General features: G+C 47.3%; 1 protein-coding gene across 1 annotated transcript in view; it reads left to right on the top strand.

Moving 5' to 3' along the window:
* Nucleotides 1-20,239, top strand: part of SRPRB (SRP receptor subunit beta) — a 115,195-nt gene that overhangs the window by 61,076 nt on the left and 33,880 nt on the right. The window contains exon 6 of the mRNA XM_069213585.1: nt 18,680-18,734. Within this exon, the coding sequence (XP_069069686.1) occupies nt 18,680-18,734 (55 nt within the window). The remainder of the gene's footprint in view (nt 1-18,679; nt 18,735-20,239) is intronic.

Raw genomic sequence — 20,239 nt, 5'->3', positions numbered from 1 at the left:
TTGTGATTATTCAAAGTTCCTAAAGTACTTACCTGCAATACCTTTCAAATGAGATATTACATGTAGAATTTGAACCTGTGGTTCTTAAAATAAACTAAGAAAATATATTTTTCTATACAAAAACCTATTGGCCTGGAATTGTCTTTGAGTGTTTGTTCCTCATTTATTGCCTGTGTGTATATACAACAAATGCTTAACACTACTCCTTTGATAAGCCTACTGCTAGACCACACTACCACAAAATAGAGCATTAGTATTATCTCTTTTTGCCACTATCTTACCTCTAAGGGGAACCCTTGGACTCTGTGCATGCTATTCCTTACTTGGAAATAGCACATAAAGAGCGAACTTCCTACATTGGTGGATCAGCGGTGGGGTACAAGACTTTGCATTTGCTGAACTACTCAGCCAATACCTGATCACACGACAAATTCCAAAAATTGTCATTAGAAATTGATTTTTGCAATTTGAACTATTTTTCTAAATTTTTAAAAGTCCTGCTAGGGCCTTATGTTAGTCCCTGTTAGCATTTCTTTTAGAGTTTAAAAGTTTTGTGAAAGTTTGAATTAGAACCTAGAACTAGTTTTAGATTCTTAAAAAGTATTCCAACTTTTAGAAGCATAATGTCTAGTGCAGAGATGAATGTGGAGGAACTCCACCTCACACCTTACCTCCATCTTAAGATGAGGGAGCTAAGGTCACTCTGCAAAATAAAGAAAATAGCAATGGGCCCCAGACCTTCCAAACTACAGCTCCAGGAGCTTTTGGCAGAGTTTGAAAGAGCCAACCCCTCTGAGGATGGCAACACAGAGGATGAAGATAGTGACTTGGAGGAAAATTCCCACCTACCAGTCCTAACTAGGGAGAACAGGGCTACTCCAGCCATGTCTCCAAATATAATAGTCAGAGATGCTGCTTCCCTCGCAGGAGGGACCAACATCTCTGAAATCACTGAGGTTAACTCCAGTGAAGAGGACATCCAGTTAGCCAGGATAGCCAAAAGATTGGCTGTGGAAAGACAAATCCTAGCCATAGAAAGGGAAAGACAAGATGGGCCTAGGACCCATCAGTGGTGGCAGCAACATAACTAGGGTCAGAGATTCTCCTGACATGTTAAAAATCCCTAAAGGGATTGTGACTAAATATGAAGATGGTGATGACCTCACCAAATGGTTCACAGCTTTTGAGAGGGCTTGTGTAACCAGAAAAGTGAACAGATCTCACTGGGGTGCTCTCCTCTGGGAAATGTTCACTGGAAAGTGTAGGGATAGACTCCTCACACTCTCTGGAAAAGATGCAGAATCTTATGACCTCATGAAGGGAATCCTGATTGAGGGCTTTGGATTCTCCACTGAGGAGTATAGGATTAGATTCAGGGGGGCTAAAAAATCCTCGAGCCAGACCTGGGTTGATTTTATAGACTACTCAGTGAAAACACTGGATGGTTGGATTCAAGGCAGTGGTGTAAGTAATTATGATGGGCTGTACAATTTATTTGTGAAAGAACACCTATTAAGTCATTGTTTCAGTGATAAACTGCATCAGCATCTGGTAGACCTAGGTCCAATTTCTCCCCAAGAATTGGGAAAGAAGGCGGACCATTGGGTCAAGATTAGGGTGACCAAGACTTCCACAGGGGGTGATCAAAAGAAAGGGGTCACAAAGCCTCCCCAGGGGAAAGGTGTTGAGACATCCAAAAACAAAAATAGTAAAGAGTCTTCTGCAGGCCCCCAAAAACCTGCACAGGAGGGTGGGCCCAGAGCCTCTTCACAAACCAATTTTGGGTACAAGGGTAAAAACTTTGATCCCAGAAAAGGCCTGGTGTCGTAGCTGTAATCAGCCTGGACACCAAACTGGAGACAAAGCCTGTCCCAAGAAAAGTACCACTTCTAACTCCACTCCAGCTAACACTGGAATGGCTAGTCTCCAAGTGGGATCAACAGTGTGCCCAGAGCACATCCGGTGTCACACTGAAGCTACATTAGTCTCTGAGGGTGGGGTGGATTTAGCCACACTGGCTGCCTGGCCTCCTAACATGCAAAAATACAGGCAGCAGCTCTTAATTAATGGGACAAGTGTAGAAGGCCTGAGGGATACAGGTGCCAGTGTCACTATGGTGACAGAGAAACTGTTTTCCCCTGGTCAATACCTGACTGGACAAACTTATCCAGTCACCAATGCTGACAATCAAACTAAAGTACATCCCATGGCTATGGTAACTTTAGAGTGGGGAGGGGTCAATGGCCTGAAACAGGTGGTGGTCTCCTCAAATATCCCAGTAGACTGTTTGCTTGGAAATGACCTGGAGTCCTCAGCATGGGCTGAAGTAGAACTGAAAACCCATGCAGCCATGCTGAGTATCCCTGAACTGGTGTGTGTCAAGACAAGGGCACAGTGCAAGGCTCAGGGTGAAAAAGTAGAGCTGGAGTCTGGAAAAGGGGCCCAGCCTACCAAGAGGAAAGGAAAGACAGTTGGGAAACTAGCTGCAACACAACAACAAAAAGAAAACCTCTCTTCTCAGGAAGAAGTTCTGCCCTCTGAGGGAACTGAGCCTGTGGAGTTGGAACCTTATCAGGTTGAGCTCTTAGGCCCAGGGGGACCCTCAAGGGAGCAGTTGTGTAAGGGGCAAGAAACCTGTCCCTCTCTTGAAGGTCTTAGGCAGCCAGCTGCTGAAGAGTTCAATGGCAAGAAAACTAAAACACATAGGTGGTCATTCTGACCCTGGCGGTCTTTGACCGCCAGGGCGGAGGAGCGCGGGAGCACCGCCGACAGGCCGGCGGTGCTCCAATGGGGATTCCGACCGCGGCGGTAAAGCCGCGGTCGGACCGGCACCACTGGCGGGCTCCCGCCAGTGTACCGCCGCCTGTGAGAAGGTAGCCTCTTTCTAGCCTTGTTACCCCCACTTTTGGCCTGTTTGTGAGTGTATGTCAGGGTGTTTGTCACTGTTTTCACTGTCTCACTGGGATCCTGATAGCCAGGCTTCAGTGCTCATAGTGAAAACACCATGTTTTCAGTATGGTTGTTATGTGTCACTGGGATCCTGCTAGTCAGGACCCCAGTGCTCATAGGTTTGTGGCCTATATGTATGTGTCACTGGGACCCTGTCACACAGGGCCCCAGTGCTCATAGGTGTGCATGTATATGTTCCCTGTGTGGTGCCTAACTGTCTCACCGAGGCTCTGCTAACCAGAACCTCAGTGGTTATGCTCTCTCATTACTTTCAAATTGTCACTAACAGGCTAGTGACCATTTTTACCAATTTACATTGGCTTACTGGAACACCCTTATAATTCCCTAGTATATGGTACTGAGGTACCCAGGGTATTGGGGTTCCAGGAGATCCCTATGGGCTGCAGCATTTCTTTTGCCACCCATAGGGAGCTCTGACAATTCTTACACAGGCCTGCCACTGCAGCCTGAGTGAAATAACGTCCACGTTATTTCACAGCCATTTTACACTGCACTTAAGTAACTTATAAGTCACCTATATGTCTAACCTTTACCTGGTAAAGGTTAGGTGCAAAGTTACTTAGTGTGAGGGCACCCTGGCACTAGCCAAGGTGCCCCCACATTGTTCAGAGCCAATTCACTGAACTTTGTGAGTGCGGGGACACCATTACACGCGTGCACTACATATAGGTCACTACCTATATGTAGCTTCACCATGGTAACTCCGAATATGGCCATGTAACATGTCTATGATCATGGAATTGCCCCCTCTATGCCATCCTGGCATTGTTGGTACAATTCCATGATCCCAGTGGTCTGTAGCACAGACCCTGGTACTGCCAGACTGCCCTTCCTGGGGTTTCACTGCAGCTGCTGCTGCTGCCAACCCCTCAGACAGGCAGCTGCCCTCCTGGGGTCCAGCCAGGCCTGGCCCAGGATGGCAGAACAAAGAACTTCCTCTGAGAGAGGGTGTGACACCCTCTCCCTTTGGAAAATGGTGTGAAGGCAGGGGAGGAGTAGCCTCCCCCAGCCTCTGGAAATGCTTTGTTGGGCACAGAGGTGCCCAATTCTGCATAAGCCAGTCTACACCGGTTCAGGGACCCCTTAGCCCCTGCTCTGGCGCGAAACTGGACAAAGGAAAGGGGAGTGACCACTCCCCTGACCTGCACCTCCCCTGGGAGGTGTCCAGAGCTCCTCCAGTGTGCTCCAGACCTCTGCCATCTTGGAAACAGAGGTGCTGCTGGCACACTGGACTGCTCTGAGTGGCCAGTGCCACCAGGTGACGTCAGAGACTCCTGCTGATAGGCTCCTTCAGGTGTTAGTAGCCTATCCTCTCTCCTAGGTAGCCAAACCCTCTTTTCTGGCTATTTAGGGTCTCTGTCTCTGGGGAAACTTTAGATAACGAATGCATGAGCTCAGCCGAGTTCCTCTGCATCTCCCTCTTCACCTTCTGATAAGGAATCGACCGCTGACCGCGCTGGAAGCCTGCAAACCTGCAACATAGTAGCAAAGACGACTACTGCAACTCTGTAACGCTGATCCTGCCGCCTTCTCGACTGTTTTCCTGCTTGTGCATGCTGTGGGGGTAGTCTGCCTCCTCTCTGCACCAGAAGCTCCGAAGAAATCTCCCGTGGGTCGACGGAATCTTCCCCCTGCAACCGCAGGCACCAAAAAGCTGCATTTCCGGTCCCTTGGGTCTCCTCTCAGCACGACGAGCGAGGTCCCTCGAATCCAGCGACACCGTCCAAGTGACCCCCACAGTCCAGTGACTCTTCAGCCCAAGTTTGGTGGAGGTAAGTCCTTGCCTCACCTCGCTGGGCTGCATTGCTGGGAACCGCGACTTTGCAAGCTACTCCGGCCCCTGTGCACTTCCGGCGGAAATCCTTCGTGCACAGCCAAGCCTGGGTCCACGGCACTCTAACCTGCATTGCACGACTTTCTAAGTTGGTCTCCGGCGACGTGGGACTCCTTTGTGCAACTTCGGCGAGCACCGTTTCACGCATCCTCGTAGTGCCTGTTTCTGGCACTTCTCCGGGTGCTACCTGCTTCAGTGAGGGCTCTTTGTCTTGCTCGACGTCCCCTCTCTCTGCAGGTCCAATTTGCGACCTTCTGGTCCCTCCTGGGCCCCAGCAGCGTCCAAAAACGCCAAACGCACGATTTGCGTGTAGCAAGGCTTGTTGGCGTCCATCCGGCGGGAAAACACTTCTGCACGACTCTCCAAGGCGTGGGGGATCCATCCTCCAAAGGGGAAGTCTCTAGCCCTTGTCGTTCCTGCAGTATTCACAGTTCTTCAGCCTAGAAAGAGCTTCTTTGCACCAACCGCTGGCATTTCTTGGGCATCTGCCCATCTCCGAGCTGCTTGTGACTTTTGGACTTGGTCCCCTTGTTCCACAGGTACCTTCAGACAGGAATCCATCGTTGTTGCATTGCTGATTTGTGTTTTCCTTGCATTCTCCCTCTAACACGACTATTTTGTCCTTAGGGGAACTTTGGTGCACTTTGCACTCACTTTTCAGGGTCTTGGGGAGGGTTATTTTTCTAACTCTCACTATTTTCTAATAGTCCCAGCGACCCTCTACAAGGTCACATAGGTTTGGGGTCCATTCGTGGTTCACATTCCACTTTTGGAGTATATGGTTTGTGTTGCCCCTATCCCTATGTTTCCCCATTGCATCCTATTGTAATTATACATTGTTTGCACTGTTTTCTAAGACTATACTGCATATTTTTGCTATTGTGTATATATATCTTGTGTATATTTCCTATCCTCTTACTGAGGGTACACTCTAAGATACTTTGGCATATTGTCATAAAAATAAAGTACCTTTATTTTTAGTATAACTGTGTATTGTGTCTTCTTATGATATTGTGCATATGACACTAGGTGGTACTGTAGTAGCTTCACACGTCTCCTAGTTCAGCCTGAGCTGCTTTGCTAAGCTACCATTATCTATCAGCCTAAGCTGCTAGACACCCTATACACTAATAAGGGATAACTGGGCCTGGTGCAAGGTGCAAGTACCCCTTGGTACTCACTACAAGCCAGTCCAGCCTCCTACATTGGTTGTGCAGTGGTGGGATAAGTGCTTTGAGACTACTTACCACTCTTGTCATTGTACTTTTCATAAGAGAAAAATATACAAAACAAGGTCAGTGTATATACACATAGACAAAAAGTTTTGCATTTCCTCTTTTCACTCTTTTCTAAGTGCTGAAAAGTACTTCTAAACTTTCAAAAAGTTCTTAAAAGTTTAAAAAGTTTTTTCTGTCTTTCCAAAAAGTTCTGAAAACTTTTTTTCTTTGTCTATCACTTTAACTCTCTCTAAAAAATGTCTGGCACAGGCCAAAAAGTTGAACTGTCCAAACTTGCATATGATCACCTTAGCTGGAAAGGAGCAAGGAGTCTCTGCATAGAGAGAGGTTTGAGTGTAGGGAAGAATCCTTCCTTAGAACTGTTAATTAATATGCTTAGAGTACAGGATAAGGCCATAAGTGCCCAATCTGTAGAAAAAGTAGCTAATGGTTCTCAATCTGATCCACGGACTCCCCCAGGAAAAGGTTCAGGAAAGAAACTTCTCAGCCTGCCCATTACTAGACAGTCTAGCATAGTTGGTACAGAGGTTGAATCACATCATACTGATGATGTGCTCTCACATTATACTGGTAGCCAAGCTGTTAGGGTGCCCTCTGTAAGGGACAGGTCTCCTTCTGTTCATTCCCATCATACCTCTGTATCTAGAAATGTCCCTCCCACCCACCCTGATGACAGATTGTTAGAAAGGGAGCTCAATAGATTGAGAGTGGAGCAAACCAGACTGAAGCTCAAGAAGCAACAGCTGGATTTGGATAGACAGTCTTTAGAAATAGAGAGGGAAAGACAGAAAATGGGTTTAGATACCCATGGTGGCAGCAGCAGTATTCCCCATAGTCATCCTGCAAAAGAGCATGATTCCAGGAATCTGCATAAGATAGTTCCCCCTTACAAGGAGGGGGATGACATTAACAAGTGGTTTGCTGCACTTGAGAGGGCCTGTGTTGTACAGGATGTCCCTCAAAAGCAGTGGGCTGCTATCCTATGGCTATCATTTACCGGAAAAGGTAGGGATAGGCTCCTTACTGTAAAAGAAAATGATGCTAACAATTTCCAAGTTCTTAAGAATGCACTCCTGGATGGTTATGGCTTAACCACTGAACAGTACAGGATAAAGTTCAGAGATACCAAAAAGGAGTCTTCACAAGACTGGGTTGATTTCATTGACCAGGCAGTGAAGGCCTTGGAGGGGTGGTTACATGGCAGTAAAGTTACTGATTATGACAGCCTGTATAACTTGATCCTGAGAGAGCATATTCTTAATAATTGTGTGTCTGATTTGTTGCACCAGTACCTGGTAGACTCTGATCTGACCTCTCCCCAAGAATTGGGAAAGAAGGCAGACAAATGGGTCAGAACAAGGGTGAACAGAAAAGTTCATACAGGGGGTGACAAAGATGGCAATAAGAAGAAAGATGGTGAAAAATCTCAAGATAAGCATGGGGATAAGGGTAAAACCAAAGATCCCACTTCAAATCTTAAACACTCTTCAGAGGGTGGGGATAAAACAAATTCTTCCTCTTCTTCCCAACCTGCACACATTAAAAAGCCCTGGTGCTTTGTGTGTAAAAACAGAGGCCATAGGCCAGGGGATAAGTCCTGTCCAGGTAAACCCCCTGAGCCTACCACCACTAATACATCAAGCTCTAGTGCCCCTAGCAGTAGTGGTACTAGTGGTGGGACTGCTGGCAACAGTCAAGCAAAGGGTGTAGTTGGGTTCACTTATGGGTCCATAGTGGAAACTGATGTAATCAGTCCCAAGACAGTTTCTGTCACACCTAGTGGCATTGGCCTTGCCACACTGGCTGCTTGTCCCCTTACAATGGATAAGTACAGGCAGACAGTTTTAATAAATGGTGTTGAGGCCTTGGCCTACAGGGACACAGGTGCCAGTTTCACTTTGGTGACTGAAAACCTAGTGCACCCTGATCAACACATCATTGGACAACAGTATAAGATTATTGATGTCCATAACTCCACTAAGTTTCTTCCCTTAGCTATAATTCAGTTTAGTTGGGGTGGAGTTACTGGCCCTAAGCAGGTGGTGGTATCACCTAGCTTACCTGTAGACTGTCTCTTAGGTAATGACCTAGAGGCCTCAGGCTGGGCTGATGTAGAGTTTTATGCCCATGCAGCCATGCTGGGCATCCCTGAGGAATTGTTCCCTCTCATTTCAAGTGAAATGAAAAAGCAAAGGAGAGAAGGCCTGAAAACTCAGGATCCCTCTCCATCAACAGGTAAAAAGGGTATCACAGTATCCCCTAACCACCCTACCATTCAGGATACTATTCCTGTGGTGGGAGAAACCTCTCCTGGGGTGGCACCTGTTCCAAGGGAATCATCAGCTAGCAAAGCTGGACTCCCTGAGGTGGAAGTACCTCTCTGTGGGATAACTAACATTGGTGAGAAAAACAGCACCATTTTAGTTAACATGGAGTATCCCTCCAACCCTTCCAGAGAAACTTTAGTGCAGAAACCCTGCACTACCTCACAACACTTAGGACAGCATCCCTGCCCTAGTGTGGAGCTCAAATGGCAGCATCCCTGCCTTGCTCCAACTCAAGAGAAACAGCATCCCTGTTCTCTCTTCCAGCCATATGGACAAAGTTTTTGCCCAGCTATGGCTTTTCTGAGACAGCATCCCTGTCTGGCATTTCCATCACTACAAATAGGTTCAGTGGACAATTCCCACTGCTCTAAACTAAAACTTACTGATAGAAACTCTGAAAATACATCTTCACATTGTTGCTTAGCTAAAAAACTTCAAACAGGGTGGTTTACATCCCCACAGGGAAGTAACCATATAGTGGATGATAAAGGGAGTAACCAGTCTATTGCAGAGCTACTCTCTACTTATCACCACTTAGACAATAAAGTCTCAACTGGCCAAGGTTAGCCTTATTGTCCTTCGTTTGGGGGGGGGTTGTGTGAGAAGGTAGCCTCTTTCTAGCCTTGTTACCCCCACTTTTGGCCTGTTTGTGAGTGTATGTCAGGGTGTTTGTCACTGTTTTCACTGTCTCACTGGGATCCTGATAGCCAGGCTTCAGTGCTCATAGTGAAAACACCATGTTTTCAGTATGGTTGTTATGTGTCACTGGGATCCTGCTAGTCAGGACCCCAGTGCTCATAGGTTTGTGGCCTATATGTATGTGTCACTGGGACCCTGTCACACAGGGCCCCAGTGCTCATAGGTGTGCATGTATATGTTCCCTGTGTGGTGCCTAACTGTCTCACCGAGGCTCTGCTAACCAGAACCTCAGTGGTTATGCTCTCTCATTACTTTCAAATTGTCACTAACAGGCTAGTGACCATTTTTACCAATTTACATTGGCTTACTGGAACACCCTTATAATTCCCTAGTATATGGTACTGAGGTACCCAGGGTATTGGGGTTCCAGGAGATCCCTATGGGCTGCAGCATTTCTTTTGCCACCCATAGGGAGCTCTGACAATTCTTACACAGGCCTGCCACTGCAGCCTGAGTGAAATAACGTCCACGTTATTTCACAGCCATTTTACACTGCACTTAAGTAACTTATAAGTCACCTATATGTCTAACCTTTACCTGGTAAAGGTTAGGTGCAAAGTTACTTAGTGTGAGGGCACCCTGGCACTAGCCAAGGTGCCCCCACATTGTTCAGAGCCAATTCACTGAACTTTGTGAGTGCGGGGACACCATTACACGCGTGCACTACATATAGGTCACTACCTATATGTAGCTTCACCATGGTAACTCCGAATATGGCCATGTAACATGTCTATGATCATGGAATTGCCCCCTCTATGCCATCCTGGCATTGTTGGTACAATTCCATGATCCCAGTGGTCTGTAGCACAGACCCTGGTACTGCCAGACTGCCCTTCCTGGGGTTTCACTGCAGCTGCTGCTGCTGCCAACCCCTCAGACAGGCAGCTGCCCTCCTGGGGTCCAGCCAGGCCTGGCCCAGGATGGCAGAACAAAGAACTTCCTCTGAGAGAGGGTGTGACACCCTCTCCCTTTGGAAAATGGTGTGAAGGCAGGGGAGGAGTAGCCTCCCCCAGCCTCTGGAAATGCTTTGTTGGGCACAGAGGTGCCCAATTCTGCATAAGCCAGTCTACACCGGTTCAGGGACCCCTTAGCCCCTGCTCTGGCGCGAAACTGGACAAAGGAAAGGGGAGTGACCACTCCCCTGACCTGCACCTCCCCTGGGAGGTGTCCAGAGCTCCTCCAGTGTGCTCCAGACCTCTGCCATCTTGGAAACAGAGGTGCTGCTGGCACACTGGACTGCTCTGAGTGGCCAGTGCCACCAGGTGACGTCAGAGACTCCTGCTGATAGGCTCCTTCAGGTGTTAGTAGCCTATCCTCTCTCCTAGGTAGCCAAACCCTCTTTTCTGGCTATTTAGGGTCTCTGTCTCTGGGGAAACTTTAGATAACGAATGCATGAGCTCAGCCGAGTTCCTCTGCATCTCCCTCTTCACCTTCTGATAAGGAATCGACCGCTGACCGCGCTGGAAGCCTGCAAACCTGCAACATAGTAGCAAAGACGACTACTGCAACTCTGTAACGCTGATCCTGCCGCCTTCTCGACTGTTTTCCTGCTTGTGCATGCTGTGGGGGTAGTCTGCCTCCTCTCTGCACCAGAAGCTCCGAAGAAATCTCCCGTGGGTCGACGGAATCTTCCCCCTGCAACCGCAGGCACCAAAAAGCTGCATTTCCGGTCCCTTGGGTCTCCTCTCAGCACGACGAGCGAGGTCCCTCGAATCCAGCGACACCGTCCAAGTGACCCCCACAGTCCAGTGACTCTTCAGCCCAAGTTTGGTGGAGGTAAGTCCTTGCCTCACCTCGCTGGGCTGCATTGCTGGGAACCGCGACTTTGCAAGCTACTCCGGCCCCTGTGCACTTCCGGCGGAAATCCTTCGTGCACAGCCAAGCCTGGGTCCACGGCACTCTAACCTGCATTGCACGACTTTCTAAGTTGGTCTCCGGCGACGTGGGACTCCTTTGTGCAACTTCGGCGAGCACCGTTTCACTCATCCTCGTAGTGCCTGTTTCTGGCACTTCTCCGGGTGCTACCTGCTTCAGTGAGGGCTCTTTGTCTTGCTCGACGTCCCCTCTCTCTGCAGGTCCAATTTGCGACCTTCTGGTCCCTCCTGGGCCCCAGCAGCGTCCAAAAACGCCAAACGCACGATTTGCGTGTAGCAAGGCTTGTTGGCGTCCATCCGGCGGGAAAACACTTCTGCACGACTCTCCAAGGCGTGGGGGATCCATCCTCCAAAGGGGAAGTCTCTAGCCCTTGTCGTTCCTGCAGTATTCACAGTTCTTCAGCCTAGAAAGAGCTTCTTTGCACCAACCGCTGGCATTTCTTGGGCATCTGCCCATCTCCGAGCTGCTTGTGACTTTTGGACTTGGTCCCCTTGTTCCACAGGTACCTTCAGACAGGAATCCATCGTTGTTGCATTGCTGATTTGTGTTTTCCTTGCATTCTCCCTCTAACACGACTATTTTGTCCTTAGGGGAACTTTGGTGCACTTTGCACTCACTTTTCAGGGTCTTGGGGAGGGTTATTTTTCTAACTCTCACTATTTTCTAATAGTCCCAGCGACCCTCTACAAGGTCACATAGGTTTGGGGTCCATTCGTGGTTCACATTCCACTTTTGGAGTATATGGTTTGTGTTGCCCCTATCCCTATGTTTCCCCATTGCATCCTATTGTAATTATACATTGTTTGCACTGTTTTCTAAGACTATACTGCATATTTTTGCTATTGTGTATATATATCTTGTGTATATTTCCTATCCTCTTACTGAGGGTACACTCTAAGATACTTTGGCATATTGTCATAAAAATAAAGTACCTTTATTTTTAGTATAACTGTGTATTGTGTCTTCTTATGATATTGTGCATATGACACTACACCGCCCCATTGAATCCTCCACGGCGGCGCAGCTTGCTGCACCGCCGCGGGGATTCCGACCCCCCCTACCGCCATCCAGATCCCGGCCGTCGGACCGCCGGGATCCGGATGGCGGTAGGGGGGGTCGCGGGGCCCCTGCAGTGCCCATGCCACTGGCATGGGCATTGCAGGGGCCCCCGTAAGAGGGCCCCTACATGTATTTCACTGTCTGCTGCGCAGACAGTGAAATACGCGACGGGTGCAACTGCACCCGTCGCACAGCTTCCACTCCGCCGGCTCGATTCCGAGCCGGCTTCATCGTGGAAGCCTCTTTCCCGCTGGGCTGGCTGGTGGTCTGAAGGCGACCGCCCGCCAGCCCAGCGGGAAAGTCAGAATGACCGCCGCGGTCTTTCGACCGCGGAACGGTAATCTGACGGCGGGACTTTGGCGGGCGGCCTCCGCCGCCCGCCAAGGTCAGAATGAGGGCCATAGGGTCTATTGGGAAGATGGACTCCTGTACACTGAGGCAAGAGATCCCAAACCTGGTGCCACTAGGAGAGTGGTAGTGCCTCAGGAATTCAGAGAGTTCATACTTGCTGGGCATTTGGGACAAACCAAGACGTGGGAGAGACTAGTCAACCACTTCTACTGGCCCAACATGTCCCAGAAAGTTAAGGAGTTTTGTGTCTCCTGTACCACCTGACAAGCCAGTGGTAAGACAGGTGGACATCCAAAGGCCCCCCTCATTCCACTTCCAGTGGTGGGGGTCCCCTTTGAAAGAGTGGGTGTGGACATAGTGGGTCCACTTGAACCTCCCACAGCCTCAGGAAATATGTACATCCTAGTAGTAGTGGATAATGCTACTAGGTATCATGAAGCTATTCCCCTTAGGTCGACTACTGCCCCTGCAGTAGCCAAGGCTCTCATTGGTATCTTTACCAGAGTGGGCTTCCCTAAGGAGGTGGTGTCTGACAGAGGTACCAACTTCATGTCAGCATACCTGAAACACATGTGGAATGAGTGTGGAGTGACTTATAAATTCACTACACCCTATCATCCACAAACTAATGGCCTTGTTGAGAGATTCAACAAGACATTAAAGGGCATTATCATGGGGCTCCCAGAAAAACTCAAAAGGAGATGGGATGTCCTCTTGCCATGTCTGCTTTTCGCTTTCTGGCCAACAGCAGTCTGATTGTAGGAAGGTCCTGCAACAGTTTGCTGAGCTCTTTTCCCTACCCCTGGTCAGACACACCTGTGTACCCATGATGTGGACACAGGAGACAGCATGCCTGTCAAAAACAACATTTTCAGACAGTCTGACCAAGTTAAGGAAAGCATCAAGGTGGAAGTCCACAAGATGCTGGAATTGGGAGTAATTGAGCACTCTGACAGCCCCTGGGCTAGCCCAGTGGTCTTAGTCCCCAAACCTCACACCAAAGATGGAAAGAAAGAAATTAGGTTTTGTGTGGACTACAGAGGACTTAATTCTGTCACCAAGACAGATGCCCATCCCATTCCAGAGCTGATGAACTGATAGACAAATTAGGTGCTGCCAAATTCTTAAGTACCTTTGACTTAACAGCAGGGTACTGGCAAATCAAAATGGCACCTGGAGCAAAAGAAAAGACAGCATTCTCCACACCTGATGGGCATTATCAGTTTACTGTTATGCCCTTTGGTTTAAAGAATGCCCCTGCCACCTTCCAAAGGTTGGTGAATCAAGTCCTTGCTGGCTTGGAGTCCTTTAGTGCAGCTTATCTTGATGATATTGCTGTCTTTAGCTCCAACTGGCAGGATCACCTGGTCCACCTGAAGAAGGTTTTGAAAGCTCTGCAATCAGCAGGCCTCTCTATCAAGGCATCCAAATGCCAGATAGGGCAGGGAACTGTGGTTTACTTGGGATACCTTGTAGGTGGAGGCCATGTTCAGCCACTCCAGCCTAAGATCCAGACTATTCTGGACTGGGCAGCTCCAAAAACCCAGACTCAAGTCAGGGCATTCCTTAGCTTGACTGGGTACTATAGGAGGTTTGTGAAGGGATATGGATCCATAGTGACAGCCCTCACATAACTCACCTCCAAGAAAATGCCCAAGAAGGTAAACTGGACTGTAGAATGCCAACAGGCCTTTGACACCCTGAAACAAGCAATGTGCACAGCACCAGTTCTAAAAGCTCCAGATTACTCCAAGCAGTTCATTGTGCAGACAGATGCCTCTGAACATGGGATAGGGGCAGTTTTGTCCCAAACAAATGATGATGGCTTTGACCAGCCTGTTGCTTTCATTAGCAGGTGTTACTCCCCAGGGAGCAGCGTTGGAGTGCCATTGAGAGGGAGGCCTTTGCTGTGGTTTGGTCCCTGAAGAAGCTGAGACCATACCTCTTTGGTACTCACTGTGTAGTTCAAACTGACCACAGACCTCTCAGATGGCTGATGCAAATAAAAGGTGAAAATCCAAAATTGTTGAGGTGGTCCATCTACCTACAGGGAATGGACTTTATAGTGGAACACAGACCTGGGACTGCCCATGCCAATGCAGATGGCCTTTCCAGGTTCTTCCACTTAGAAAATGAAGACTCTCTTGGGAAAGGTTAATCTCATACTCTTTTGTTTGGGGGGGGGGAGGGGGGGGTGTAAGGAAATGCCTCCTTGGCATGGTTACCCCCTGACTTTTTGCCTTTGCGGATGCTATGTTTTGAATTGAAAGTGTGCTGAGGCCTGCTAACCAGGCCCCAGCACCAGTGTTCTTTCCCTAACCTGTACTTTTGTTGTCACAATTGGCACACCCTGGCATCCAGGTAAGTCCCTTGTAACTGATACCCCTGGTACCAAGGGCCCTGATGCCAGGGAAGGTTTCTAAGGGCTGCAGCATATCTTATGCCACCCTGGGGACCCCTCACTCAGCACAGACACACTGCTTGCCAGCTTGTGTGTGCTGGTGAGGACAAAACAAGTAAGTCGACATTGCACTCCCCTCAGGGTGCCATGCCAACCTCACACTGCCTATGCAGTATAGATAAGTCACCCCTCTAGCAGGCCTTACAGCCCTAAGGCAGGGTGCACTATACCATAGGTGAGGGCACCAGTGCATGGGTACTGTGCCCCTACAGTGTCTAAGCCAAACCTTAGACATTGTAAGTGCAGGGTAGCCATAAGAGTATATGGTCTTGGGAGTCTGTCAAACACGAACTCCACAGCACCATAATGGCTACACTGAAAACTGGGAAGTTTGGTATCAAACTTCTCAGTACAATAAATGCACCCTGATGCCAGTGTACATTTTATTGTAAAATACACCCCAGAGGGCACCTTAGAGGTGCCCCCTGAAACCTTAACCAACTTCCTGTGTAGGCTGACTGGTTTTAGCAGCCTGCCACACTCGAGACATGTTGCTGGCCACATGGGGAGAGTGCCTTTGTCACTCTGTGGCCAGTAACAAAGCCTGCACTGGGTGGAGATGCTATCACCTCCCCCTTGCAGGAGCTCTAACACCTAGCGGTGAGCCTCAAAGGCTCACCCCCTTTGTTCCAGCACCACAGGGCATTCCAGCTAGTGGATTTGCCCGCCCCCTCCGGCCACGGCCCCACTTTTGGCGGCAAGGCCAGAGGTGATAATGAGAAAAACAAGGAGTCACTGACCAATCAGGACAGCCCCTAAGGCAACCTGAGCTGAAGTGACTCTGACTTTTAGGAATCCTCCATCTTGCAGATGGAGGATCGCCCCAATCGGGATAGGAACGTGACCCCCTCCTCTTGGGAGGAGGCACAAAGCGGGTGTAGCCACCCTCAGGGCTAGTAGCCATTGGCTACTGCCCTCCCTGACCTAAACACACCCCTAAATCTTGTATTTAGGGGCTCCCCTGAACCTAGGAAAACAGATTCCTGCAACTTACGAAGAAGAGGACTGCTGAGCTGAAAAACCCTGCAGAGAAGACGGAGACACCAACTGCTTTGGCCCCAGCCCTCCCGGCCTGTCTCCCTCCTTCAGAAGAAAACTGCTCCAGCGATGCTTTCCCCAGGACCAGCGACCTCTGAATCCTCAGAGGACTGCCCTGCTTCCAAAAGACCGAGAAACTCCGAGAACAGCGGCCCTGTTCAACAAAGACTGCAACTTTGTTTCCAGAGGAGCAGATTTAAAGACCCCTGCAATCCCCGCCAGAAGCGTGAGACTTGCAACACTGCACCCGGCGACCCCGACTCGACTGGTGAAGAAACAACGGTACAGGGAGGACCCCCCAGCGACTCCAAGACTGTGAGTAACCAAAGTTGTCCTCTCTGAGCCCCCACAGCGACGCCTGTAGAGGGAATCCCGAGGCTCCCCCTGACCACGACTGTCTGAATCCAAAATCCCGATGCCTGGAAAAGACACTGCACCCGCAGCCCCCAGGACCTGAAGGATCGGAACTCCAGTGCAGGAGTGACCCCCAGGAGGCCCTCTCCCTTGCCCAGGTGGTGGCTAACCCGAGGAGCCCCCCCCTCCTTGCCTGCCTGCATCGCTAAAGAGACCCCTTGGTCTCTCATTGAAACCTATTGAAAACCCGACGCGTGTTTGCACACTGCACCCGGCCGCCCCGTGCTGCTGAGGGTGTACTTTCTGTGCTGACCTGTGTCCCCCCCGGTGCCCTACAAAACCCCCCTGGTCTGCCTTCCGAAGACGCGGGTACTTACCTGCTGGCAGACTGGAACCGGGGCACCCCCTTACCTCCATTGAAGCCTATGTGTTTTGGGCACCACTTTGAACTCTGCACCTGACCGGCCCTGAGCTGCTGGTGTGGTAACTTTGGGGTTGCTCTGAACCCCCAACGGTGGGCTACCTTGGACCCCAATTTGAACCCCGTAGGTGGTTTACTTACCTGCAAGAACTAACATTAACCTACCTCCCCCAGGAACTGTGAAAATTGCACTGTGTCCACTTTTAAAATAGCTATATGTGTTTTATGTAAAAAGTATATATGCTATTGTGATTATTCAAAGTTCCTAAAGTACTTACCTGCGATACCTTTCAAATGAGATATTACATGTAGAATTTGAACCTGTGGTTCGTAAAATAAACTAAGAAAATATATTTTTCTATACAAAAACCTATTGGCTGGAATTGTCTTTGAGTGTGTGTTCCTCATTTATTGCCTGTGTGTATGTACAACAAATGCTTAACACTACTCCTTTGATAAGCCTACTGCTCGACCACACTACCACAAAATAGAGCATTAGTATTATATCTTTTTGCCACTATCTTACCTCTAAGGGGAACCCTTGGACTCTGTGCATGCTATTCTTTACTTGGAAATAGCACATACAGAGCCAACTTCCTACAGTACCTAGAAAGGAAAAGCAAACAGACAAATTACAAATGCATTGTCATAATTACCCTCCAAGGTTTAGGTCAGCACACAGGTTCTGTCTTCGTCTTCAGGACATCAGTCAATTCGCCATCAGTCAAACCTCAGCTCCGGGGCAAAAGGGCACTTCCCTCATAAGGAGGCAAAGTGTAAAATGGACAATTCTAAGAGCAAAGATGGTTTTAAGTAAACCAATAAATCACCAAACAGAGTGACAAAGTTTCTGGATAAAATCAATAGCATTCCCTACCTAATTCTAAATGACTCCCTGTGACATGGGGTTTTTATCCCTTTTCCATTGTACATTCACCCAAAATTCTATTGGTCATCTGTTATACCCCACTATCTTTAACCCATCAGAAAATACATTAGCCAACCTAACTCTTCACCCCATATTATTTTACAAGTCTTTGATTGGTCTTCATAATTGACGTCTTCAGAGGTGGCACGTCCGGTATGATTTCATCTTTCTGTAATTCTTTGCACATCTTTTGGTCAGCAGTTCCATTGTCTTCACCGGTTTGAATGACCTTGTACATTACATTAATCTACACTGTTTCAGTTTGTTTTTAACATTTATTCTGCAAACAAAAGGCTGTGAGAACGGATCTAACATGGTTACATTCGTCTTTTAGCTTGGAGGAGAAAATAATAATAAGGTTGTGTCCTGTTATGAGTCAGCACACTGCAAGATAGAAAAATACATTTAATATGAAAGCCAAGCAGCTAAACTTCGGCTCATGCTAACTTAAGGCCTATGAGGATTTCAGCACAGATTCAATAATGCAATCATTAGTATAAACTTATTTAAACGTAATACAAAACATTTTGGTCATTATCATTAGTCTACGTATAAATTGGTGGCCACTCCCCGTGGTCACATTTCAAGTGCACGTTTAAGCAAAAATTATTATTATTGTTTTTATGCAGCATTATCACACATTAATTCATAAACATTTCATGTTAATATAGATTATATAAGTTACGGTCTCTCACATCCAAAACCTCCTTTTGATGATACCAAAATATAAACCGCAATCTCTCAAGCTTAAGCAATGAGGCAGGGCTCCCTAAAATAATCAGTAGCTGAAGAGGACTGACCCATTATTACTATGTTTTGAGTTGTACTGACATGAGATCTGGCAGTCAGCAAAAGCTGTCTGTAGCCAGACCTAATAGTGTATCCAGAAATATGGCGGGTCACTTGAGGTACAGAAAAACGGAGACTTGTGAAATAGTGGGCTTGGAGGAAATAGTTTCTTCACTTGAAAAAAAGGAACTCAGAGGGGAAAATTGTTTTCCTCAGCTTCTCTTGTAGGGAGCTAAGCTTTATTTCACCATGTAATTTAAATTGTTGTATTACAGGAATGTTGCCTATATGTGTCTGCATTTTTCAATTCCCTCTGTTTTACTTCTTTCTGACAGATATCACAATGGCAAAGTCTGCTAAGCTGATTCAGCAGCAACTAGAGAAAGAGCTGTAAGTTTGTGTGGCTATTTTCATTATTGTCTTGTCTCCTATTCTGCTACTTTCGTTGTTATGCTTGTGACCTAATCCATTAAAGGAGAATACTTGAAGTAAACCTCCTTAACTTTCTGTTCCTTCGAGACACCTTGTTTGCCATTTTGTTCAAGGAATGCAGCACATTTAAGTGCTCACAATGTATTCAGTGTTTAAATTACTGGGCTACTTGTCAGTATTCCTGCACATGACAAATTTTGCTCCTCTGTGAAAGGATAAGTAACTCTTCCATAATTATGTGTTTATCAAAGGTATGACCTGGTGATGTATTTCAGCAGCTATGTTGTTGCAAAGTCTCAACTTCGATTCTCAAAATATATCCAAAATGTAATTGTGTCAGTTTCTTGCCCAAATCCTCATATCGGGTTAAAAGCTTTTTGTACAACACACTCAAAAAATCATGTTGTTTATATGCTGCCATTGCCAATGTCATTGCTTGATTGTAAACACACGATGTAAATTGACCTTCAGTTTTTCCACTTTGAAAGAAAGCACTGGTATTGAAAGATCCGTTTTTTTTGGTCTCTATGGATTTTGAATTGGATAGGCAAATCTCAAATTGTTTTAGACCTAAATCAAAATACATCCCCAACACTCCCCACAATAACATTGATACCTTCCATGAGGTTGTGGTTGGGGATCTTTTAAGAATATGGAAAGAAAGTCAAAATCAATATGTGAGAAATTTGAGTGGGCCTCCGAAACTAGCCTCGAAAACATTGACACAGGACCCTACTATTGTGATCAAGCCCTCTGATAAAGGAGGCAATGTAGTTCTGTGGGATGTTCAAAGGGACATACAGGAGGCGAAAAGGCAACTTAGCAGAGTAAAAGATTATGAGATATCGAGGTATCAAGATTACAAACAATCTATTGTACAATGTCATAATCTTTTGAGTGAATGGAGAGTTAGAGGCCTCTTAAGTACTGAAGAATTTCAATTCTTGTATATCCAGAAACCTTTGGGGCCTTGCTTTTATATGCTTCCCAAGATTCATAAGAACAGGGTTAATCCTCCAGGCAGACCTATTATTTCAGCTAATGGAAGTCTTTTAGAATCTACTTCTATGTATTTGGACTTATCTGTTACCGTACGTTCTAAACTTATCCTCTTACTGCAGAGACAGTGCTGATTTTATTGCTAAAACTGAGAATATACCCTGGCAGCCTACATATCTGATAGTGACCATTGATGTGGCTTCATTGTATAAATGTATTGACCATCCATTAGGGATTGGGGCCTGTCAGTTTTTCTTTCGTGACCAAGCTATTTTCTTATATGATCATACAATGATGCTTTTGGATATGTTAAAGTTCTGTTTGCAGAATAATGTTTTTCTATTCAATGATCAGTGGTATAGACAAGTCACTGGTACTGCGATGGGCAGTTGCTTTGCTCCAAGTTTTCCAGGTATCTGAATGGGGTGGTGGGAGGAGCAATGTGTGGTCAGAGGAGAACATTA

This window comes from Pleurodeles waltl, chromosome 11, assembly GCF_031143425.1.
Source record: "Pleurodeles waltl isolate 20211129_DDA chromosome 11, aPleWal1.hap1.20221129, whole genome shotgun sequence".
NCBI lineage: Eukaryota > Metazoa > Chordata > Amphibia > Caudata > Salamandridae > Pleurodeles > Pleurodeles waltl.
Note: the sequence above shows the minus strand (reverse complement) of the source record. Positions and strands in the feature narration are given on the sequence as shown.